This window comes from Schizophyllum commune, assembly GCF_000143185.2.
Source record: "Schizophyllum commune H4-8 unplaced genomic scaffold SCHCOscaffold_6, whole genome shotgun sequence".
Lineage (NCBI taxonomy): Eukaryota > Fungi > Basidiomycota > Agaricomycetes > Agaricales > Schizophyllaceae > Schizophyllum > Schizophyllum commune.
The window spans coordinates 138,831-162,865 of record NW_026089543.1 but is presented as its reverse complement, the minus strand read 5'-3'; the positions used below and the strand labels follow the sequence as shown (position 1 = coordinate 162,865).

At 56.8% G+C, this 24,035-nt stretch overlaps 6 protein-coding genes across 6 annotated transcripts; 1 reads left to right on the top strand and 5 right to left on the bottom strand.

Annotated features, from left to right (window-relative positions):
• Positions 1-726: 726 nt before the first annotated feature.
• SCHCODRAFT_02678079 (translation initiation factor eIF4e) lies at positions 727-1,631 on the top strand (the record flags this gene model as incomplete). The annotated part of the gene is made up of 3 exons (XM_050346723.1): positions 727-750; positions 964-1,263; positions 1,296-1,631. The coding sequence occupies 3 exons, from the start codon at positions 727-729 to the stop codon at positions 1,629-1,631; spliced, it is 660 nt and encodes a 219-aa protein (XP_050199860.1).
• A 2,508-nt stretch (positions 1,632-4,139) lies between these two features.
• On the bottom strand, positions 4,140-5,327 carry SCHCODRAFT_01094947 (uncharacterized protein; the record flags this gene model as incomplete). The annotated part of the gene is made up of 5 exons (XM_003032367.3): positions 4,140-4,301; positions 4,393-4,583; positions 4,632-4,643; positions 4,709-4,982; positions 5,031-5,327. 5 exons carry the CDS (start codon positions 5,325-5,327, stop codon positions 4,140-4,142), a joined length of 936 nt encoding a protein of 311 aa, XP_003032413.2.
• Positions 5,328-6,073: 746 nt separating this feature from the next.
• On the bottom strand, positions 6,074-7,252 carry SCHCODRAFT_02502418 (uncharacterized protein; the record flags this gene model as incomplete). The annotated part of the gene is made up of 5 exons (XM_003031933.2): positions 6,074-6,131; positions 6,181-6,283; positions 6,353-6,362; positions 6,823-7,056; positions 7,109-7,252. The coding sequence occupies 5 exons, from the start codon at positions 7,250-7,252 to the stop codon at positions 6,074-6,076; spliced, it is 549 nt and encodes a 182-aa protein (XP_003031979.1).
• A 516-nt stretch (positions 7,253-7,768) lies between these two features.
• On the bottom strand, positions 7,769-12,850 carry SCHCODRAFT_02503420 (uncharacterized protein; the record flags this gene model as incomplete). The annotated part of the gene is made up of 12 exons (XM_003031932.1): positions 7,769-7,807; positions 7,856-7,948; positions 8,031-8,144; positions 8,420-8,600; positions 8,637-8,703; positions 8,750-8,921; positions 8,976-9,634; positions 9,694-10,008; positions 10,072-10,237; positions 10,292-11,943; positions 11,993-12,374; positions 12,431-12,850. The coding sequence occupies 12 exons, from the start codon at positions 12,848-12,850 to the stop codon at positions 7,769-7,771; spliced, it is 4,260 nt and encodes a 1,419-aa protein (XP_003031978.1).
• Positions 12,851-13,125: 275 nt separating this feature from the next.
• On the bottom strand, positions 13,126-14,606 carry SCHCODRAFT_02667488 (uncharacterized protein; the record flags this gene model as incomplete). Its single annotated transcript, XM_003031931.1, has 7 exons — positions 13,126-13,149; positions 13,202-13,441; positions 13,490-13,763; positions 13,815-13,877; positions 13,929-14,206; positions 14,261-14,457; positions 14,507-14,606. 7 exons carry the CDS (start codon positions 14,604-14,606, stop codon positions 13,126-13,128), a joined length of 1,176 nt encoding a protein of 391 aa, XP_003031977.1.
• Positions 14,607-15,367: 761 nt separating this feature from the next.
• On the bottom strand, positions 15,368-23,985 carry SCHCODRAFT_0235165 (uncharacterized protein; the record flags this gene model as incomplete). Its single annotated transcript, XM_003031930.1, has 21 exons — positions 15,368-15,582; positions 15,633-15,737; positions 15,785-16,109; positions 16,148-17,196; positions 17,304-17,505; positions 17,556-17,651; positions 17,700-18,564; positions 18,616-19,448; positions 19,499-20,234; positions 20,309-20,406; positions 20,456-20,755; positions 21,038-21,286; positions 21,307-21,431; positions 21,533-22,171; positions 22,324-22,676; positions 22,706-22,936; positions 23,000-23,292; positions 23,351-23,492; positions 23,585-23,735; positions 23,787-23,797; positions 23,969-23,985. The coding sequence occupies 21 exons, from the start codon at positions 23,983-23,985 to the stop codon at positions 15,368-15,370; spliced, it is 7,035 nt and encodes a 2,344-aa protein (XP_003031976.1).
• Between the last annotated feature and the right edge of the window lie 50 nt (positions 23,986-24,035).

Below are 24,035 nucleotides of genomic sequence, written 5' to 3'. Positions count from 1 at the left end.
AAAAGTAAGTAAAAACAGTTCCTTTTTACGCGCCTTTTACGACGGAAAAAAACTTCTTTTTTGAGCGAAATAAAACGGGATTTTTCCGTTCCTTTTCACGTGGAAAAGCACGTTCTTTTCACGTGCAAAAAAGCACGTGAAGATACTCTTTTTTTCCGCGCAAAAAGAGCACGTTTTCCCTGCGAAAAAAGTGCTCTTTTTCGTCATAAGAAAAAGACGAAAAAAGCGGGTTTTTTCTGAAGCAGAAAGCGCCCTTTTTACGCACATAAAGATTCCCTTTTCACGCCAAGAAAAACAGCTTTTTTCCACAGAAGAAAGCACTCTTTTTACAGACAGAAAAGTGGTCTTTTTGCAGAGAAAAAAGTGCCTCAATCGGGCGAATATTCGAGCGATGAACCCGGACTTTCGGGAGATCACTCAGACATGCGATGCAACTCCCGAGCATACGAAGAAGATGCACTGACCTCAAACAATCTCTACGTGCCACAGTTGAGATGCAACTCACGGAGACGCATCGCCCGAGCCCGACCCACCCTCAGACAATCGGGGTGCAGCGACGACGAAGTTCGGACGATGGCTCGGCAATACCTTGTTTTCGGGCGAACTGAGGAGCTTCATCGTCGCTAGCATGTCACACTGTGTGCGACCTATGTGCGAACTGTGTGCGAACTGTGTGCGAACTGTGTGCGACCCGTGTGCGCACTGTGTGCGACCCGTGTGCGACCCATGTGCGACCCGTGTGCGACCCATGTGCGACCCGTGTGCGACCCCTGGTTGCGACCCATGAGTACCCCGCCCCGTCGTGCTCGCGGTAGATGATATAGCCCTTTGTTGCAAATGAGACCTGCGCTTCCGCGTCGTATGCATGCTCACCAAAAGATACCTTCGCGCTCCTGATCAGAGGCGCCGCCTCGCACTTCATGCCACGCGGATCATGATCGTCTCAGTACCTCCTTCCACCAGGCCGAGTTGACGGACTACGAGGCCGGGCTCACCGTCGTCGGCAGCTTTGCGACCGTCGAGGAGTTCTGCCGCTACTTCAACTGGCTCAAGCCGCCCTCGCACCTCGAGCGCAACTCGAACTACCACCTCTTCAAGTCCTGCATTAAGCCGATGTGGGAGGACCCCGCGATCGCGAACGGCGGCAAGTGGGTGCTCACAATGAAGAACAACCCGCAGCTGCTCGACCGCTGCTGGAACTGGCTCGTCATGGCGCTCGTCGGCGAGGAGCTCGAGGAGGGGCACGACGAGATCTGCGGCGCGGTTCTCAGTCTGCGAACGTGGACCGCATCCAGGTGTGGACGCGTGGGAAGGACGATGTGCAGCGCCTGAACGGCATCGGAAAGAAGCTCGTCAAGCTGCTCGACATCTCCGAGGCGGACGGCCTCGGGCTGCAGTTCCAGTTCAGCACGGAGGCTAGGCCACAGCCAAACAAGTTCCTGTCGATCCAGGCGATGCCGCAGTCTGGCTTCCGCAACTCGTTCCATGGGCCTCTGGACAGCGGTGCGCCCTTCCACCACCCTCCGCGGCAGGACACAGCTTCGCCAGTCGGTGGGCCGCAGTCCGCTGTTTCGGACCCCAATGCGAGCGTGTTCGGTGGGTTCGGCGTGGGCATAGGCGGGCCCGGCTGACGCGTACCCAAGCGCGGATAGGTTGTGGCCGCTGCGCGAGGATGGCTGGGCGTAGGTTGGCATATTGAGGAAGCGGGCTGCATGCTCTGCACGCTATGTTTGCCGTGGATTACCTCGTACTCGTTGCCAAAGAAGTCGACCGGCGGAGTGTTGAGAGGCTTCCACGTCCCTCCGTCGTTGTGCGCTATCCGCGACTGCAGCGCTTTGCGACCTGTCCAAATCGCCTCGTCAGCGTTGCCGACGATGTTGATGAGCGCAATGACATCCAGGCCAATCATCTACGAGTAACATGTCAGCCTGAGTATAGCTTATAATCCAACGATAATCCAACGATAATTACCTTCTCGAAGTCAACGGATCCCCTCTTATCACGGTTGACGTGCTCGGCGCTGACACCGGAGTACATCCCGGTCGAGTTACTCTTCAGGACGATGTCCCAGTTCAGGCTGGATGGCTCCGACACTGTCATGTGAAGGAACACCAAGTTGTCCGAGGATTCAAAAGACAGTGTAGGCCTGTACGCATTCAGCATCGTAAACGTCCCTGTCACGAACGACTACTTACAAGCATCTCGGAGTGCAGGCTGGGCGGAAAGCGACCCTTGGCGAAGTTTGCGCCGGCAAGCGAGACTTGCAACTGCAGCGAGCGCGACTTGGGACCCATGGCAGCAACGACAAGGTATTCGCTGAACTTGACAAAGCTGGCGACATGCTCAAACATGCGGCACATCTGGGCGAGCACAAACGTCAGCATGACCTGCGCATTGAATGTCCTTTGGAGCCCACCTTCATGTAGTAGTTGCTGCCAACAACCAGCTCAAGCGGGTTCTCCCCACCGAACATCCGTTGGCTACCCTTCTTGTCTCGGAAGCTCTCGCACCAGATCTTGTTGGGATCCGCAGCAAGGCGCGCATCTCGGGCCCATGCACAGTGCTGCACGCACTCGTCGATCGTCGTCCATCTACGGCCGTTGTCTCGAGAATACGCTACATTCGCAGTTCGTTAGTCTCGAGCTGTTGTATCCCACTCATACGCAACTGCCATGCACTTCCCGCCATGACCCTCGCAGTCCTTGTTGCTCACCCAGATCAAGTAGTCCGACGTCGGATTGAAGCGCAGAACCGGCGTGCGGAACGTGTTCGGCGGGTTGGATGCCTCCTGCGGGTACCAGTTCCGTCCGGCGTCCGTGGTGTAGTAGAAGCGTGTGCTCAGTTGACGAGGTACGCGCGGTCGCCGGGGTACTTGTGATGGTAAAAGCCGAGAAACCTGGCGACGCAAGGCAAATGAGCGACCTGCCATATGACAGTGGCGTGGAGTGCTAGCTCACCGCTCCTCAGGAAAACGCTGAGTCCAGTATACCCCTCGTTTGCGCTTTGCCAGATCGTACGGGCCGCTACGCGTACAAGGATGGTCTATTATAGTGCAACCGTGAGCATTCGGTCCCAAGTCAGACGATCCAGGCAGCTTACTGGTGAATCCTTAAAGTCTGCATGCTGCGCCACCACTGCCGGAAACTCGAAGGTCTGATGTACCACATCGCCTTCCGCCGGCTCCGCCTAACTGCACTGTTTCTCTACTGGTGCGTCCTTCGCTATTCCACCCTCGCAGATGTCGCCAGGGATCTTGCAATATCCGCTCGAGCCTCGGTATGTCTCGTCTGGTTGCCCTGTTGTGCAAGTTCTACTAAAGAGCATCAGACGGGCGACAAGGGGTGCATATAAGACCGTAAGCTCACCCTGCTGGTACGGGCTCTGGTACTACAGGTACGCAACTGGCGCCTTGGCAAATGAAGTTGAAGTCACTAAAGGAACTGTAAGCCTCACGAAACTCACCATTCTTAGTCGCTTTCACCGCGCTCGCAGGGCTCGTCATGCTCTACAGGCTCGCTGAACTTCTTGCCGACGTAGCGATCGGCATTGGGCTTTCTGCGACGGTACCATTGCTGTGATGAGCGATGTGTGAGTTTACGCTGTGAATGTAGACGGTCCAAACGGGCAGGACTGATAGACAAGCACCTTGTGTCATAGCAGGCACTCAGCCTATCCGGAGCGCGCATGCCACTTCTCAAAGTCGTTATCGCCGCACTTGCGATTGCGCGTGTCTGAAGTAAAGTGTCAAATAAAACATAGATGGGCGAATCAGTCCCGCATACCCGCGAAGTCGAGCCATTGTACCACGTAGGTCCGACTTCTTGTCGCTCTGATCCCTGCGCGCGACCTGGCCCATTGACAGCGTTAGCTAACTGGCTTGTACACATTTCTTGCCATGGGCAGTTGCTGAAGAATGCGCTCACCCAACACCAAAAACTTCCGACTCGTACTATCCAACACCGTCACCAGCGCTCGCGAGTCGCGCCCTCAACCGCTGCCCGAAATCGCACATCTCCTACGTCCGCCCCCCATCCCCCGACCACTTCACCTCGCCCGTCGCCTCCTCGTTGTCGATCAGCACCTGCAGCGACCCCGCGTCCTCAAACTCGTACTTGTGCGCGCCCTCGTCCGATGCGGGTCTAGGTGAGGCCAGTGTCAGAGGAGAGGTGGGTGTCGGAGTCCTCGTAGGGGGCGAGGGCCGGGCCTACGGAGCCGACGGCCGTAACGTAGCCGGGGGCGGGACTGGAGACGACGCGTCCGAGTTGTGAACGGTGGTGACTGAGTGAATATACAGTGGGCAGCTGGGAAGGAGAAGTCAGCTTGAATGAAAGAAGAGGCATGGATAGATATGCAGAGGTAGAAAGTGCGCGTGAAGGGAATGAGTCTGCTTACTTCTCGATGTCCCTCGTATCGCAGTTGCTTCCCTGGAGTGCGCAGATAGGGGACCTCCATCTGCCGTTGTCGAAGGTGATCATAGCGCGCAAGCACTTGGTGACGCCTGAGTTCCAGCTTGATCTGCGTTCGCAGCAACATTGGCGAAGCCAACACCGTATACGCCGTAGATATGCTCATGATCGACATAGCTGCGCGCCGCGTCAGTAAGGATTAAACATAGGGCAAATGCCACGGACCCCATTGAGTTCCTGTTTGTGTCCGCGAGGCTCTCCACGAAGTACGTCTCTGTCCAAGTTGCTCACAAAGAGCGTACCGGCCACGCCGTCGGTGTCACCGCGGACTACGTTGACTGCCAGAGAATGGGGGGTGCTTTCGACGATGGTATACGCGTTCTTCTTGAGGAGCGTGGATGAGGATTGGGGGAGCTCTGCATGAGCCCAGTTCTGCACATCGGTTGAGACGTAGAGGCGCGTGTCGGCATGGGTGATGTCGCGAAGTGCGACCACAGTGAACTTGAACACGATAGCGAGCGCAAAGACGTCTTTGGCGGCCTTTCCAATCCCATGATCTCGAATCCAGACGTCGTTCTGCGCAGCACGTCAGCACCAAAGTATTGTGCAGGCCCAGGCACGCACCTCGAAGAAATCTGTGCTCGCAAACAATCTGCTGCTGGGGTGCTCGACGGGGCGTTGGACAGTCTCCTGCGGCTCAAGCTTGACCTTGTCGGGACCACCAAGGCTGTCCCAGGTGACGGTCGGGCCCTCAACAACGGTCTTGCAGGGCACGGATGGGTTGGAGGTACCGAGGGTGAAGCGAAAGCTGTCCATGGTGATACTGAGCAAGTCGATCACCTCAGCGTTGATGGTGTCCTCGTCGAGGTCTGTCGACCGCGCATCACCACTCACCGCCTCCTTCTCTCCCCTTCGCAGCATTCTCCACCGTTGGCTCGGGGAAAGGCTTCTCCAGCACGCCTGGGAAGCGCCGCACAACCAAGTTGACTCCGCCCTCGACCTGCTCGCCCATCCCCTCGTCAGACACAGATGCGGCCCACGCGATGTACTTTGTGCTCACTCGCTCAGAAGTCGACCTTCATGTGCTCCTCGAAGACCAACATCTGCACCTCTTCAAAGATCTGGCGCTGTGAGAGCGCGCGCGCGCGAGCGGGCTTTGAGGGCTTGCGGCCGAGCTCCATCTTCTTCGCAAGCGTCGTCTGCTCGTCATTGTGCTTCAGGTTCCCACGCACTTCTTGTACATGTTGCGCTCCCACTCCTTCACGCCACTGGCGACAACTGGAAGCAGCGCCGCGACCGTTGTCCTGCCCTGGCTAGTGTAGTATCACGCCCCAGAAAGGACCTCTTGTACACGCTGAAAAAGCGCTTGAAGCCTTACTTGTAGACGTGGAGGTCAGGGAGATTCGGGAGGAGATCACCGATGGCCAGCGAGGAGGACGATGATGCCAATAATGCGCTCGAGGTTTTCTCAGAAGGGGCTAGTGGGTGTATATTGCGGTGGCTCGCGTTGCTTGTGATTCCTTGTCGCAAGCCAGGTGTCTGACAGCGTCGATCTGGTCGGAGCGACACGCAATGAGAGTGGTGATTTATATGCAGGATATTCTTGTCTATGCGGTAGCAAAGGATCCGTATCGCCAGGTGCAGCACGAGGCATCCGGCCGAGACGCTCATATATGATCATCCGCTGGATTCTGCTTCTTGCCGAGGATGCCAGGCTTGTCGTGCCTGGCAAAGGATCTCAGCTTGCGAGCGGAGAGAATATGGGGTAACGCACCTGGATTCCTGAATGTCCATCCCACCCACGACATGATCGCCGACTCCTTCGCACGTATAGCTCACGCCTCCTCTCGTATCCTTCTTGTGACCGTTGTAAGCAGCTGCGTCAGTTGACAGATATTGGGGTAGGTAGGTCGGAGACATACGACAGCGCATCCCCTCACGTCAACCGATCAGCACCTACGTGGTGTCGTTAGCATGGCGGATCGAAAAGCCGCGCATTTTCGGGACACACCATGCCAGAAGAGCTTGAGAGCCCCCCTACTCTCATACTGCCTGCAAGATGATGGAGACTCTCAGAGGCAAAGCCGCGGGGCCTCGAGCGCTGAGATCAGAGACGCAGATGATCACAGCAGGAAGCAAGAGGTGTGACCTGCGTCATGTGTGACGTTCAGTCACGGGAACCAAACGCGCACAAGCAAATCTCACTTCACCATTGAGGCGAGGGGCAGTCTTATACATTGAGCGTAAATATTGGATTATACACACTATTCTCTCAAAAAGGCTTAACGCAAGCACTCGAACGGAATAGCTGGCATGCCAGGGCGTAGCTGATGCCGATCGTGAGTCCGATACAAACAACGTGGACCTGCACTGTGTTCAGCCCTGGAGGGTCCTATACAAGAGAAGTGATGCGTACCAAAGCCGAGCTCATGAAGGCACGGATGGTGGCACCCTCTGCGTCGACAATATGGATTTCGCGCATCTGAGGCATGAGGGCGATCCAGGAGTCCGCATGGACAGGAAGGGGCTCGTTGTCTTCGGGCAGGAGAACGCGAACACGCGTCTGAAGGAATAGATATCGGTCACGTAGTCTGAGAGGACGAGTGGGGGGCACGCCAACACTCAGACTAGCGAAGAGGGCGATGAGGTCCTGAAATTCTTGATAAGCAAATAATTGAACGAGCGGTGTAGGGGTGACGTACCTCCAGCGAGTGTGACTCCAAGTACTGCCTACCAAAGGCCATCCGAGTCTTGCCAACCTGGACTATAACGATAGGACCGGATTGATGAGGAGGAGGGTTGCGGCGGATGGGAAATTGAGGATAGAGGGCTCCGTTGGCATTCATGGTGCGACTCTCCCAAGATGCTGGTCGAGCGTTGGGGTGGAAGTGAAGGTGGAAGAGTTGGAGACGCAGAGCCGCACTCTTTATATGGTGCCCCTTTGTCCCTACGCACAAAGCAAGATCATCTGGCAACTCGAGGATTTGTGGCGTTCACGCTTCCATCTATGATGCAAGCTGCAGAATGAAGGACATGACATGCAACGATATCATCTGCAGCCTTGACAAAAGCGTAATGAGAGGAGGATCAAAGTTGGGCTGGCAACACGGGTGATGACGGCGGTCAGTACGTGTGACTTTGTAGGTCCTTGTTAGGTCCTTGTTGATGGCAGTCATGATCTGCGGCAAATGCCGATTCAACGTAGGTTCATCCCTCTAGTCCGACAGAGAAAGACTCGGCAATGTCTGCTGAACATTCATGAGTCAAATAGGGTCCTATAATCAATCTGAGACTCCAAATGGAACGAGAAATCGTATAGCTTAGGTGACAGCACGATTTTGAATTGTGAAGGCCGAGCGTTGCTATATATCCCGTACTCTCTGCAGCACTACCGAGCCATCCTGTTAACTGTGAGACAGCAGTTGGTAAGAGGAGCAGAAAAACTATACCTTTGGGTACCAATAGAGCAAGACCACCCGTTCGCGCCTCCGTTCGTCCTTTTCTGCACTAGCGTCGAATTTCCGCCGCAGTATATGTACATCCTGGCTGGAAATTCAATCATCTCAGTCGATTGAGTCGAGTACGCTGAGGAACGCCATACACGCGGAACAGCCCAGGGCTCACAGAGGCGGCCAAACTCTCGTAGGTCTCCTTGATGGCCATCCACAGGCGTACTACCCAAGACTTCCCGAAGCTGGGTTTGCTCGACGTCCTTGACCCGGCTGTTGGGCCGACGAACTGGGTACTGTAGTGCAGAGCTTAGACGATGGAACTTATGATGTAGCATTTGACAAGAAGCCAGTTAGAGAAAAACCCACACGTATTATTACTGCTCTTGCTGATTCCCGACAACCGATTGCTTGCCGCTGAGCGCAGTGAATGCGGCAAGTGGCCCTGCTGGCACGTCAGCTTCGCTATTGTCAACATCACATTTAGCTCACCACGCACCAAGGTTTTGAAAATTTGCCCGACTTCGAGCGTTGATGCCAGCCCGCAGCTCTTTTGCGGCGTACTTTTGGATCCAATTTGGACTGCGCCACGCTCACAAAACCCCAGTCCGTGCCACCTGTACTGCCCTTCTTGCGAGCCACCGCACCGACCTTCGGCAGGGCATGAGGAGTCAACTGTATACCCGTCTGAGATGAATCCTGGCAGGAGAGGTGCGTCTGAACCTTGAGCGACTGGGAGCCTGAGCTACATTTGGGATCCTAAGGGACAACGAATCCTCACAGTGTAATATTGGCCGAGGCTCTGTTGAGGTCCTGACCGCGTTGCGAAGGATGTAGAGTATAATGATCTGTTCGCACGTCAGCTCTTAACCGTGCTCAGAAAGAAGAACGCACCGAGCAATGTTAATTGGATCATTGCGTGAACGCGCCCATGTAGACTACTCTGGTAAAACGCGGCTGTTGATTTGCGGGGAGGCGATTGATGTAAGGGTGGTTGTAAACGCAGAGTTTCGGCGCTCGTGGGGCTGGGCATGTAGCGGAAGTCTGTCAAGGCAAGTGTTCGACGCTACGCCTGTGATCATGTTAGTCCAGTGGATCCATAGTAAGACTGGGCGCTTACATCGCTCAAGTTAAGGACGAGAGCAGTCCCGTCATCGAAAGCCCACCTCGCCACATGAGCTATAACCCTGCTGGCGTCAATGATCTCGACATCTCGCCTGAACTTGCTTGAGACGTGTTGCGCTTCGAAGCCCTTCTGCCAGTAATCAAGAAAGGGGTCCGGATGCGATCCCGGGCGAGGTCGAGCACGTTGAATCGCAAACTGGATGACTCCCTGTTTCTCGAAGATGTGGCGGATGCGCGCGGCAGTCCAGCGCCCAGCAGAACCATCGGAAGGAAGGGCACAGATGTGACTGTTTCCCTCTTTGGTGCTGTAGAATCCATTGGAAGCGGGAAGGCGACTATAGCAAACAACATCATCAGTCCCGATAAGTTCAGATAACTCCTCGTCGATCTCGGTTGTATAGTTCCTGACGTCGGACTTGATTTTCATGTAGTCGGGAGTCGAGTTCTGAACTCCGAGCCGGTTCAGATATATATCCACCCCATCGATGTCGTCGTCGTACGCCTCGGAGGGGGTTTCGAAACCAGCAAATTCGTAGGCTTTGTCGACAAGAGACCGACAGTATTGCAAGAGGGGTGGACAATCTGGGCGTAGCAACCACTGCCGAAATATAGAGCCTTTGGCAAACGAGTGAAGCATCGTATGCTCAGAGTCTCCTACGTTGTTACAATTAGTCATTGATGTAGCACAGTACATATGCTTGAGGAGAACGTACCCGCCCTATGACTTTTAGGTATCCGCTGCAATTTTCCGGCCAAGCGCTCGAAAGGAAAGCACCACCAATTTCGAGCTGGGCCGAGTAACGTCATGAACGCTGGAAGATGGAACGCCATATGGTACACTGGGAACATGAAGCCAGGGAAGTGTCGGCGTAGGCCAGAAACATGAGCCTCCAGCTGCTCCAGGAACATAGTGCGTCCTTCGTCGGTCACTGTCGGCCTAAGCAAGGCGATGGTTCCGCTCGTCAGATTCATGGTTAGGTCCAGGATAGGCTTCATGGAGGTCTCCTGCGGCAGAGCGTACGGAGAGCCTGGGTGCCACATGACAAGAAAGGCGAGAGGCGCATAGATTCTGTAAAGCCACCGCCACTGACTTGCCTTGAGCGTGCCAGCTTTCGCCTGCCCGATGTCGACTGGAGGTTTATCTTTGCCGATCCACGAAGGTGTCGTTATCTCCCTGATCGCGCGTTGGAGGGTAGGCATCGTAGCCTCGTAGTCGACTTTTGTCCACGGCAGCGCGGGCAACGGTTTAGACATCCGCTGGACGGGGATTAGCGAGAAGAACCATCTATAGATACGCTGACGATCACTGACCCAGGTCACCAGGAGGTCGGCAAGGTCCTTCCTGTCTATTTGCTCCAGCCGATGGCGAGATACACCGATTTCTCCGTTCAGGTCCCGACAGACCTGGAGTAACGCAGGTTTGGACAGCTCCGTCAACTTCTTACGAAGATGATTCCTATCCGCTTCTGTGTCCTCCATCACCGCCGTGAGTCGCTTGTGTATGAGACCCATATGAGTCGCGTCTCTGTACGATAGGCCATGGACAGCGTTGCTGGTATGGTTCAAGGAGTCCAGTGAGGGGGGTGGTGTGAAGTCGTAGTAGTAGGCAGGGGAGTCAGGGGGGTCTCCGTCTTTGGCGTGGCTGCTATCGAGTCGTAGAGCCTCGCGAAAGAAGCGCTGCAGAATGCCAAGAAACCATGTGTGCATGGGGTCTACCGCGACCTGTATCGACGGCCTCCAGTACCCCAGGTCCCAGAAGGCTGAGTCGCGAGCAGCGTACTTCTCCTCGACGGCCTTTCGCTCCTTCCGTGACGCGTGTTTCCAGGTATGAGCTCCCACCCTGGTCACATTGTCATCAACCGCTTGCCAGGACCTGTGATCGAGTCGTCCGAGCCAGGCCTGGATCCAGCATTTGCAGAAGGAGCAGAAGCTATGCGAAGTGACGTCCAGGAGGCCAGCGCATGGCCGGGACGCCTTGAAGTCTGCGATAAGCACGGCCAGCACCATACGGTGTACATGTCGATCAGACAGTGCTGATGATGCCTTGTGCGGTCCCGAGCCCCCGCTGCAGCTGAAGCGAACACCTCTTTCGAAGGCAACTTTGAAGTCGTCGATGAGTGGCCGCAAATAGTGGCGATGCTGACCCTCCTTGGCGCTGGGTTCCTCTGGGCCCTGGATGATGGCAACGAGGTATTTGTAGGCATCGTCATTGCGCACGTCCAGTGGAAGATTGAGGCAGACCATCACGATATGGCCGGTAGATGCTGTGCGACCACGCTGTCGATTGCCTTCGACGTTGAAGAAATCGACATGCAAAGCGAAGACCCATCGTTTCTCATCGCCACGGTCGGCGATGAAGAAGCGATCGCCGCCGCCACCAGGAGCTGGCAAGGTGCGCACCAGCGTGCCGTCAGCAACACCACATTTTGTAGAGGGCGCCAGAGCGTGCTCATCGATGCTTGCGCAGAACTGGTCGCCGTGGTCCTGAATCCCAGGGAGGGCAATGAATCTACCGAACCACTCGAAGAAAGGATGATATTCAAAGACTTTGATCGGTGATCCATCAACGACCAAGGCGCTGCCACAGAGCCTTTCAGAGCCGTCGTTGAGGTCCTCGCGACAGTGCTTTGGATACAACGGCGCAGAGGAGGTGGGCGCGTAAGTCGGCTTGTACGTGCAGTGGCATGATGGACAAACTGCGTAAGGAACGGTTCGAATGCCTAGGTTGATGCGTTTCTCGATAGTGCGCACATCTTCCGGAGTTTGTCGTAAGGCTTGCTGCTGCAGGATATTTGGCCCGCCAGCGAGAAGCGTCAAGGAGTAGCCATACAGCTTGGTCATCTTGAGAACCAGACCTGCTCCCTGCCGACTCGTGCCGTGGAAGATCCGCGAAGTAAGGGCTAAGCAGTAGGCCACAGAAGGAGCCGCATGTTCAGAGGGGAAAGCGTCCATCTGAAGGTGCTCTAGTGCTACGGTCAGCGCACGGTGCAGATCTGGTCGAATGGAACGTACCGTTGTTGAAGTCAAGCGGACTTTTGTCCGGGTAGATTAGACGGTACGCCTCCAGGCGCATTTGCACTCGATCCAGTGTAGCGCTTGCGCGTTGGACTGAGTCGTGAGCCATACTGTGCTTGATGCGAAGCATATTCTCCCTCTCCCGAGCGACCACCGTCTCCACTACACACAATGTATTTGAGATTGATTCTTCGTCCTGCGTAAGCTGGAGGCTACCGAGAAGGTGTTCGCACTGCTCTAAAGCCTGCAATACGTTCCTTGCTGCGGCTTCGGCTTCACGAGCGGCCTTGCCATGTTCGCGTGGGTTGTTGACAAACGAAGCAAGCAAAGAGAGGTCTCGCTGCTCCTGGCGCTGCGCCGCGACATCTGTCTCCGGTGCCTTCATTGGGAATGTATTTCTGAGACTTCGAGAAATAAGGCAACATAATTGCGTACCATATTAGTATCCGATGGAGCTAAGGACTCGCGCTGCGGATCAAGGTCGTCCATGTCAAGGTTGAATGCAGTCGTTGCTAGTAGATCGATGCCCGCGGCTTGAACGCTTTCAGTATCTGCCTGGCAGTCCGCGAGACCGTTTTCAACTTCGTTACCCTGACCGCGATCACGCTGACGTGAGGAAGGGGATCGAGAACCAGCATGCCGTGCGCTTGTTCGAGATGGGACTTCAGGCGGATCACCGGAAGGTTTTGCCTTGAACCGTCGCTCGATGGGCAGCTTGAACCCCGGTGGCATACGGTAGGGGGGATTTGTCGACGATGTCGATGCTGGGGTCTGGGACGGAGACGTGGGGGCCTGAGATGAAGGACCGGCAAGCCTCAGTCTCTCGAAGAAGTCCTGGTAACTGGTACGGCTCATGGTGATCGGTGTGTTGACCAACCAGCAACAATTGGAACTTGCCGTCTACACGTGGCACGTGCTTCCTTGCTATCATCCAGGGCATCAAACATGCGAAAGCAGACAGTGAAATATACGTGTTCATTCGGTTCAATGGCCACTGATGGGGCAAAAATGCACTATAGATGATGTTGAGAGTATAACACATGACAGAAGCATACGGTACAGCATTTATATACGAACACAATCTACGTACACATCATACTGTTGCAACAGCGGTCTCGGTTATCGGCAGTTCAAGTCACGATCCTCGCCACGTCCTGTACGGCGGTCAGTATTAGGGTAGGAGTCAATTGCTTGGCGTAAACGTACCTTCACCACTTCATACGCCGAAAGCAAGAGGAGTAGAACACCTGCCCAGTAGATTACGCGCCAGACCGACGACACGAGCCGACGCCAATAGGGCGTTTTGCCCAGCCTACGCTGACCAAGATTCTGTTGCGGCTTCTGGTTCAGCTCCGAGCGGGCCTTCGTATACAAGACCACATCCGCGCTCTGGTGGATGCTCGATCCAGCATACGCAACGTAATAGCGATCCTTGGTGGTGCATGTCTAGGTGGATTCAGCATACAGCGCTACCGCAGTCGACGCAGCACCCACCACAACTTGCTGGACAAGCCCACCCTTCGGATACTTGAAGTTTCTCAGAATGGTGCCGTCGGTGACGTTGTACAGCATGGCGCGGCCTTTGTCTGTTCCCGCTAACAGCACGGTACCGCCCTCGCCAAACGCGATGGCCATCGGCAGACGGACGTCTGGCACCTCGCTCTGGAAACTGTTGATGCGCTCTTTCTTGTTGAGAGACATGATCTCGAAGGTGGTACCCGTGTACGCAGCGAAAACGGACTGAACGGGGTCGGTGGCGATAGAAGCCCTACAAGTAGACGTCTTAGCAGGAAAGACAGTGTTTTCTGCATCTACGTACATTACACTGGGACCATCTCGCCTGCGTCCAGTAATTTTTCCCGTGTCATAGTCGAAGCGCGCCCTGGAAGTATGCATCAGACAACGCACATACAAAGTCGCTGACGAGGCTTACATGAGCCCGCCTCTCTCCGAAAAAGCAATGAGCGTACGAGACACTGCTTGGAACTTCACGGTCTTTGGGCAGAATCCAGGTGTCCCGACCTCGATGCTGAATCTCTGACGCATCTTGTGGGCAACGTCGTCTACCATCCAGACTGTGACGTGGTTGTCGCCCGTGGATACTGCGACACGGCCACGCTCCTCGCAAGGGACGCTGCGCCGAAGGATATCGATTGAAAGTACCTCGGCGGAATGGGGCGAGTGCCGATCGGACATGTAGAACAGGAACGCCTAGTCAAGGACATCAGGTAAAAATGATATGCAAGGATCCATGGGCCAACGTACTGCTTCATCCGGGCACCAGCGCCAGAGGGTGACATCCCCACGCTTGGATCCAAGGACGAGAACGTGCAGATTGGATTGCTCGAAGTATAGCCACTGCGAACGGGTGTACACATGCTTGTTGGATAGGAGTGATGGTAGGGGAGGGGTAGGAATAGACTGCCGCTTAGCGACGTCCCAGATGCTGACACCGGCGTAGCCTGGGCAAACGGTCAAAGAGGCATCGCATGGATTTGGTAGGGAACACACCAGTTGCAGCTATGAACTTCGCGCGCGCTGAAAAGCTGAGGGAGAGGATACCATCCCGCTGGCCAGACAGTATCGCAGCTTTTGTATAGTCGTTTTGCATTTGGGCGTCGACGTTTGTGCTCAAGGACGATGTGGTGGTAGGAAGCAAGCAGGCATAAAGGCGACCTATCCGATCTTGAACAAAGGAAGGAGACGAACGAGATATGCATGGGACGGATCGAGCAGCTTTATGGCGCCAATGACAATGGTTGGGAGCAGAGAATCTGACGTTGCTCAACGAATGCTCGCGATCTGGGAAAGGCGTAAGGGAACGTTGCGAATGCTTGAGACAAGCGCGGCGCGTGCAAAACGTGGGGGAAAGCCACGTGCCGTATTTAGACGCCCTCGCACCACGTGGCCGTGCCGTTGGTTCATTTATTCACGCAAATTCTGAAGGGCCAATGCTACAACAGTCGATAAGCAGCATTATCCATGTGTACAACCGCTACGGAAACATGTGTCCTGAGGAGCTACATGATTAGGTCCTAAGCGGCAGGCGCGCTTAGTGGTACAATACAAGCGTCTGACCCTTCCGGCATATATAAGAGACGGTGGTGAAGAGGGCGTCCTTGTCCTTGAAGATGGGAACAGCAACGCCTGACGTTGCTGCTGTACTCCCGCATCGAGCCGGCCTTGTGCTTGCAGTGCTAAGAGGGGAACTTGAACGTGATTCGCAGACACGTTCGCCGTCGAGACCCGAGGGCACAGTCACTGCGACAACAAGCGTCGCGGGCGAGGCGTGACACAAGGGCGCGGAGACTCCATTCCTTCACAGACCGAGCGCATGACATTTTCGTACAAGGCCTTGATGTGATTTCTCTATTACTTGGTGATGCTAGGTTGCGACTTCATCGAAGTCCAGAGCTTCGCGACGTCTTCCTGCACCTTCTCAATGTTGACAGAGCCAGAAATGGGGGCGGTGCTGGCCATCTCCTCGACGTAGGCCTCGACCTTGCGGACCCCCTTGCGCACGGCTTCGGTGTAGACGATATCGCCCTTCACGGTGACTCTGGTATGCGGCGCGGTGGACAACATGACTGGCAAAGTCGTGAGCAGGGATTTCGCATGAAAAGCAAACCGAGCTTACCATTCCTGTATAAAGGCCCTTTACCGACGACTTTGCGAGTGTTGTCGATGGGCTGCTGGTTGAAATGCTTGGCCAACTTGAAGGTATCCCCTTTCTCCGATCGCACTTGTCAAGGCAGTGCTGCATGAGAGCGATGAGCTCGGGGTCGGCACAGTTAAGCAAGCGGATGTAGCGTGCGGTAATCTCGCGGTTGACGGTGGTCAAGCGGCCGAAGATGATGTCGTAGAACATGAGGAGGGCATCTTGACGAGCCCAGTTCCACGACGAGTTGAAGTGGCGCGCCTTGAGGGGGTCGAACGCCGGCTGGATGCCGTCGATGTACGTGTCGCCGTGCTCGCGGAGGATGCTGTCTAGCTTGGCCTGGAGAGCCAGTGAGTTTGCCTTCTGGTCAAACGCGAGCTCGCTAGCGCGAGAGTCGCGGCCGAGATAGCGCATGTACAACTCGATGTGCTGGGCTGCAAACTTCTGCTGGTCGGCCTGGAACTTGAGGAACTCCTCGCTGTTGATGGTTGGACCAGCGCCACCATCACCGCCGCCAGATGCTGCGCCAGGAGTGGCGAGAGAGATGCCGGCACGCTGAGCGCAGAGACGACGCTGTCGACCCATGCGCGGCCCTCGGCCTTCGAGGCCAAACGCTTGGGCGGCTCCATCGTCGTGCCCAAGAGAAGGACAGCGTCTGCGCGAAGAGGTCCGAGGCCCCAGGGCTTCGAGAGGTACGACTTGATGGCAGATGCGTTGAAGCCTCCAGGCATCTTGCCGCCGATGAGACGGGAAACGAGGCCGGACGTGTGCTTGCCAAGGCCGCTGTTGGACTGCAGGGACGATCCAAGTTCCTCGAGAGGCAGCTCCTCGCCCTTCTCTGGAGCGGACGTGAACTCGAGCTGCAGATCACTGAGAATCTCGTTCTGAAGGGTGGACTTGCCCCCCACGAGGTCCTTGATAGACTTGGAGAGCGGGATCTCGTTCACGGTCTTCTTCAGCTTCTGCGCGACAATGACGGCAAGAACGTCGACGGGTTTGATGGGCACGTCCTCCACGTTCGCGACAGGACCAGAGGGAGCGACAACAGGTGCTGGCGCGGCAGCAGCGGCGGGCACTGCAGAGGGCGCAGCGGGTGCGTCGGCGGATGCCGGCTCCTCGGCGGGTGCATCCTCGGGCTCTTCCTCGAACTGGCAGTAGATCTCCTTCGGGTGCTTGGCATGGCAGAGGATGGCGCGCTTCCGGCCCACCGAGTCGTCGGACGCCTCGTACTTCGCCTTGAGGGTACGAGTTGCCATGCCGATGAGCGTCGGGCCAGGCCCAAGCTCGACAAGGCGCTCGAAGGCGAAGTCGGTGAAGAGAAGGTCCTGGGTTTCGATCCAACGAACAGGTGATGCGAACTGGTAGGCGAGCAGCTCGACGAGGATGACGTACGCCAGCTTCTGGCGATTCTCGGTGCTGCCCCATTTCTCCTCCTCCCAGTTCTTCAGAACCTTGTCGAGACGAGGCGACGACGTGCGATCGTAGATGATCTGGGCGTACTCGCGCGAGATGGCGAAGGTCTGAGCGACAAGTCCGGGATGTACTTGCCGATGAGGGTGTCAGGGTTCAAATGAGCAGGGTTGATCTTCTTCGACAAGTCTACAGAGCGATCAGTATACATGCAGGATGGTTTCCAAAGCAAACACATACAGGTGCGGAAAGGCATGACACCGGCCCAGAGGTAGCGAGAATGGAAGGGCACGTCGATGCCGGGAAGAGGGATTGTCGCAAAGCCGCGCTCAAGGATGATGTACCCATCGCTCTTCTGCTTCTCGACGGCAGAGTCATGCGAGGACTTGATGATCTCGCACAGCATCTCCTTGACCTTCTCGACGCTGAATTGCTGCGTCAACTATAACAGATCGTGAGCTTGATACACAGCATGATAGGTGTTTTGCATACCTGCACGATGTCCACCTTCTTGACCTTGAGGTAGTTCGAGACGATGGTCAAAGTCTGCAGAGCGACCAGCTCTCCGGCGCAGACGTATTGTTGACCCTAAAACATGTCAGTACGATGTCGAGGACGAGTGGAAGATGAGCGCACCTCGACATTGAAGTTGACGATGTCGAGGAGTCGGTTGGTCGACGAGGCGATGCCGTCGACGACCTCGTGAAGTGCTGCGTCCGTGAAGGTCTTGGATATGCGCGAAGGGTTGACGGCACACATGGCGTAGTTCGAACGGTTATGCTCGTCGCGCTCGACTGCGCGCTGCATGGTTATGCCGCGGTAGAAGACGACGTCGACGAGGGCGGAGATGTGCAGAACGTCGGCGATGGAAGCCATCGCAGAGTATTCACCGAGCGAGTGGCCGGCGAAGGGACAGTCCCTCTGCACGAAGCCCTTAACGCGCATGTCCTCGAAGACAGCCTTCTCGGTGACGACGAGGGCGATCTGCGCGAACTGTGTGGCGAATAGGAGGCCGTTGGGGTGGCTGAAGGTGTACTTGGCGGTGCGGATGTCGATGTCGGCGAAGAGGGGGAGTGTCTTGACGTGTCCGTCCTTGTCGGTCGTGTCGTAGGTCATGTCCATGTAGCGCTGGCGGATCGCTTGCCCCTTGATGCCACCGAAGTGAATGGTCTTCTCCTTCGGGTTGTTCTCGACGATGTCGACAATGAAGAAACCATAAACGGCAAGCAAGTGGGCGTCAGCGCCCTCCCAGACGGCGCGGGCGGCCGGAGAGCTGTTGTACAGGTCCATGCCCATGCCCGGCTCTTGCGAACCCTGACCGGTGAAGACGTAGGCGGTGGGCGGCTGGGCGACCTCGGCGGAGCCCTCGAGGACCTTCTCGTCGCGGTCGTTGGTAGTCACAATCTTGACGACAAGGTTGCCGTCCCGCATCGCGACGTGGCGGATGTTGACCTTGAGCGAGTCACCGGGCAGGACCATGCCGACGAAGGAGACGTCGTATCTGCAGCCAAGCCTTCAGCACGGGAGACAATAGAAAGCAAGCTATACTCACGCAAGGACACGCTTCGTATGACCCTGAGCAACAACGTTCTCGACATAGCGACGCGTCGCCGCGCTCGACCAAAGACCGTGCGTGATTGTGCCAGGAAGGGAAGCGAAGCAGGCGAAGTACGGGTTGATGTGGATGGGGTTGAAATCACCGGAGATCTTGGAATACGGCTCGTTCGTGAGGGGCGCAGAGAACGGAGTGACCTCCTTCGACATGGTGTACTCGGTCGCGAGAGGGGTCTGAGCGTTGAGTACCTTGCCGTGGCGCTGAAGGTAGGCGACGACGGGGTTGCCCTTGCACTCGTCCGACTCGAATGACACGGTGCCGATCTTGACGAGCGCCTTCAGCTGGTTGCGGACGAAGATCTCGCCGGAGACCTCCATGTCGCTGAAGGAGTTCTTGTCCTTGTAGGACACCTGGGTGCGGACGCGGAAGATAAGGTTCGTGCCGGCGAGCAACGGGTGCGTGTCATCATCCCACTCAAACCACTCCTTCGACTGCAGGACACCGACCTGAGCGTCGTTCTCCAAAGCAACCTCGTAGTCGGGCTCCTCCGTGGTCTCGAAGGTGTTGCCGAAGTCGGTGAACTTGCCGCGGTAGGGGAATGCCGAGACGACCTCGATGATGGGCTTGCCAGCGCGAAGAACGTGGCCCTTGACCTTGACGACCTTGCCGGCGTCGGAGTTGACGACAGAGAGAATACGAGCCTCTGCGGTGCAGACGTCACCAACGCGGAGAGGCGACGCGCCCTCAACCATACGGAAGCCGTTGGAGAGATGGACCAGCTTCAGGAGGTCTCCATCGATAGTCGAGGGGAAGATCGACTTGATGATGGCCTGGTACAGTTGTTAGGCAATGCTAGCGATAGTTTGTGGGTGGTGCTTACCTGCCAACCAGTGACAATGGCGAAGTCCATGGGTGCCATGGGCGTCTCCTCACGCGCGCTCTTGAAGGCCTCTCCCTGGTTCCCGACGACAGCGCAGAACTGCTCCACGTCCTCGGCCCTGATGGTGACCTCGGCGCCCTTCAGGACGTCGCGCACGTCGATGTCGGGCAGCGCCTCGTCGTCGCCGTACCACAACTTCCAGTAGAAGGTCTTGATGCGGTCGTTGCGGCCTTCCGCGACCTCGTGGATCGGCGCGAAGCCCTGCTCGGGCTTGTAGACGAATTCGAGGTTGAGCGGGACCGAAACGCCACGGCGCTCCTCGAACAGGATCAGGCTGATCTTCTTCGACGCGGCGTCGTACGCGATGTCGACCGCCTTGAAGTCGGGATCGTGGGCACCGTGCGAGCGCATGGCGCCGAACGCGGAGAGGTGCGAGGGGACGTCGCCGGAATAGTCGACGACGACCTTCTGATGCGGACGGGGAATGAGAATGCGGCGGAGGGGGTTGTCGATGTAGGAGCCGCCTTGAACGATGGTCTTCGAGGTGATGAGGGCGCGGAGCCACGACAACTCGCGGCCGGCGAGGGACTCGAGCCAGCTGGCCGTCGAAGGCACCGTGGCGCCGGTCTGGAAGACGACCTTGCCGTCGGCCTTGGCGGAGTGAAGAGAGGGAACATACTTCGGGCGAGCGGCGAGGTAGTCAACGACGGGGGCCTTGCTCTCATCGTTGTCGTAGCTGCGCTCGAGGAGGCAAGTAACAAGGGGTGAGTTGATGCCCCTCAAGAGCTCCTCGATCAGCTCGTCCTTGACCTTCGAGACTTGACAGCGAGCGGGAACTGGAGAATGCAGACGCGCTGCGGGTCCTGGTCGAAAACAGCGTCGACGTCCTGTGCAGCCCAGAGGAAGCCCTGCAAATGCATAAGCAACTAAGTAAACAATGTACTGCAGCCAACGCACCTTCTGGAGCCAGAACTCAAACTGGTTGTCAAGAACAGAGATGAGCGGCACCGGCTTCTCAGTCGGGCGGCAGCAGATGACGAGGAAGTATGCCGTGTCGTCGGTAGCGAGGAGCTTCTCCTTCGCCAGCGGGTACGCGGTGAAGAACCTCTTGACAAAAGGCATCGTGTCGTCCGACAGGGTGTAGGACTGAAGCAACAACGGAATGTCGCCCGTCCCCTTGATGCCCGCAAAACGCTCCTCGACACGACGGATCCAATCACCCGTGAGGTTGCGCAGGGAGATGTCGACCCAGCGCGACTGGTTTGTCACGTAAATGAGAAGCTGCATGCGGAGAACGACCTCCTCGTAGGTCCGGACAGGTCAGCGGCGGTGCTGTCGTCCTTCTCCCACGGAACTAGGGCTTGTTGAAGTCGCGATTGTGCTTGCCAATGATTTCCTCCTTGCGCTTCTTGCGTGGCAGCTTGAAGTTCCACAACTTGACGGTGCGAGTGGCGGCCTTGTAGATGGGCTCGCCGAGCTCGGAGCGCACAGTAAGGATTCTCAGCCGGCGGGCTTGGCGTAGGTGTCCTTGTCGTCGACGCCGAATGCAGCAACGATGAGGTCCTTGACGCTGGAAGAGGTGTGCGCCTCTTTGGCGACCATGACGTGAGAGCCAAACAGGAAAGCGTCGAAGGGCACCGGCTGAAGGCCAAACATCTCCTTGGACCCATCACCAGTGAGGTAGGGCCAGACGTCCTCGCCGCTGCCGAAGCCAGAGCCGCCAACAAGGAAAAGGTTGTCGTGGGCGCGGATGGAACGGTAGGTCGCCAGGATGGGCGCGTGGAAGTCCTAGTAAGAGTGGTGACCACCGGCGCGGCCACCCGTCCACAGCCTATGGGGAAGTTGGTCGCACGATCCCAGCGCAGCGCGTGCGTAAAGATCTGGCCGCAGAGTTTTTGCCTGATGCTGAACCTCGACTCCCGCAGACCCGAACCTGAAACAAGGTTATGAGTTGCCGAAACAAGCACGAAAGGAAACGTCCAACACGGGAACAATGGGTAGGACGTTATCACATTGAATGAGTAAGAGACCCACCATTCTCAGTCTGATAGACTGGCACCATAAGATCGGCGGCCTGCCAAATCTTCTCGCCAGCCAGGTCCTCGCCCGCGACCTTGTCGGTGACGCTGGTGAGGTACTCGGAGTGGTAGGGAGCGTCGACGATGAGGAAGCGGACGTAAAAGACGGGCTTGCGCTGATGAAAGATAACCTTGCTCCGGTCGAGGCTGGACGGCGCCTTCACCTTGCGCAGGTTGTGCACGAGGCTGTAGAGCGCGCGCGCAGGGCCAGTGATGATGAATGGCTTGGGACTGCAGTAGAGGGAGATGTTCAGCTTGAAGCTGAAGGGGAGATGCCTGTTCGCCTTCGAGAGGTGCGTCTCAACAACCTTGAGCAAGAGGCCAGCCACGAGCAACATGGTGCTCGGCACGCCCTCGCCGCCCTCGACCGAGTCCGCGATGATCAACGGCTCGACGGCGACGACGGGAGAACGCCTGCTGCGCGTAGAGGCCCGAGTAGAAGAGCCAGCGCACGGTCTTCTGTGCATTCTCCGTGTGCGACTAGAAGCTGTCCGAGGCAGCGATGACGACTGCCGAGACGGTGCTCTGCGAGTGATCGGCTGCGCGCGCGCAGCTTGCGCGGCGTGAGCCCGGCGATGCGGCACACCACCGGGGACTGCACCAGCCGATGAGCGGGAGGGAGAGGGAGATCAAGGTGAAGCACGGCGCGCCGGGGAGGCGGAGAGATTGAGAAGCCAATAAATAACATTCAGGCAGTTACGCGTAAAAGCTTGCGGCGGTCTCCTTGTCCACGAGGGGGACGAGGACCTGCTTGGTGATCGTGCGGATGAGGGTCGCGACGAAGGGGGTGTAGATGTCGTAGAGCCTTGGTGAAGTAGACCTTGCTGGTGCCCTGGCCGCCGAAGATCACGTAGACGGACACGCTACCCTCGGCGGCGGCAGTCAGGAGCACGGACTGTGGCCGCGTCGGGTTAACAGGGACTACGCGTGCCTCAAGCGCAGCGTACGCGCCAAAATACGCCATGAAAACCGTCTTGTGGGCATCGGTGTCGAACGAAGCGGCGAGGGAGTGGTCCTCGGAGGTGGGGTACGCAGAGGTGAAGAACTTGAAGACATGAAGGAGCAGGGAGGTGTGAGTGGGGGCGACCCCTAGTCCGCGCCTATATTCGCGGTGATGGATGTGAGAAACATGGTGGCAGGCTCGACGGCTGCCTTGCGTGGGTTCTCGAGCCCTATGGCGATCTCTACCGCGTCCTCCGCGGCCTGATCGTGAGTAAACTCGTCCCGCAAGACCTCAGCGGCAATCCGCGCTTCCTTGTCAGTCATCGTATTCAGGTCGTAAGCGTAGCGGCTTTGGGGGCGCTCCTTTCCTGCGATGGGAACGGACCGCCGCGACGAAGGGTGCAAATGTCGTAGAGCGCTTAGGGCTTGTTGAAGTAGACCTCATGGAATCGCGCAGACGGTGGCAGTCAGGAGGACGAACTGCGGCTGCTTCGGGATGTGGGAGACCATGAACGGCGTGCTGATTGCGTTGTTCACGAGCATGCGCTGCATGAGCCAGCTGGGGAGCTCCCCCTGCTTCGCCTTGCGCAGGCCGAGCGTGTAGTTGAGCGCCGCGTTCGTGATGTCGCCGGCCATTGGGATAATCCCAATGATGAACGTACAGCCGAAGCGCAGGCCGCATATCGAGGGGCCCTTGTCGAGGTGGTGCGCCCGGCGCTGCACCGACTTGAGGATTTTCGCATTGCGCTTGGACAGGTCGGGGGGTATCGCCCGCTGTGAGGTGCCAAGAGCTCAGCTGCCGGCGATATGCGAGATCAATGTATAGACGCACCCTTCCCTTCTTCTTGCTGCCCCTGGCATCCACATATATTCCTCGTACATCGGGTCGGCCGGTGTCAAGATACGCTTTGAAGGCTATGTTGCGGACATTGGTATGGAGCGAGGCGGCGAGGGAGTACACAATGGGTAAGGCGCTTGGAGATATGGAAGAGCCACTAGGGGCAGGGGGAGGGGTGAAGGCAGTTCTTGGTCCACGTCCAGGTTTGCGATTATGTAGGCGAGAGACTTAGTAGCAAGCTCTGTAACTGCCTTGTGTGGATTATCCTGCCCGATTTCGGACTCTATCGCATCCTCCTCGGATTGAAAATGGGTGTAGTCGTCCCGCAGGACCTCGGTGGCAATCCAGACATCCTTGTTGTCGAGACGGAGAGGGAGAGCTTAAGGAAAAGTCAGATCTCCTGCGTATGCATTTCGTGCGCGCAACGTACCATTGTCGAGCCTAGCTTAACCACGGCGCTTACGAAGATGCTGATTTGCGCGTCGGTGACGATGACCTTGCCTCAGTGTCCCATTGGTGTGTCTAATGCCCAGTGGCAGTCAAGAGCTGGGACGTGAGCGCGATCAATGATGTGATGTGATGGTGACCAAATACAGATAAATAGGGACTCACTCTTTTGCGCGCGACATGCTTCTGAACCTCACCTTGGGCTTGCCCAGCGCTTGCTCTTTCTGAACGA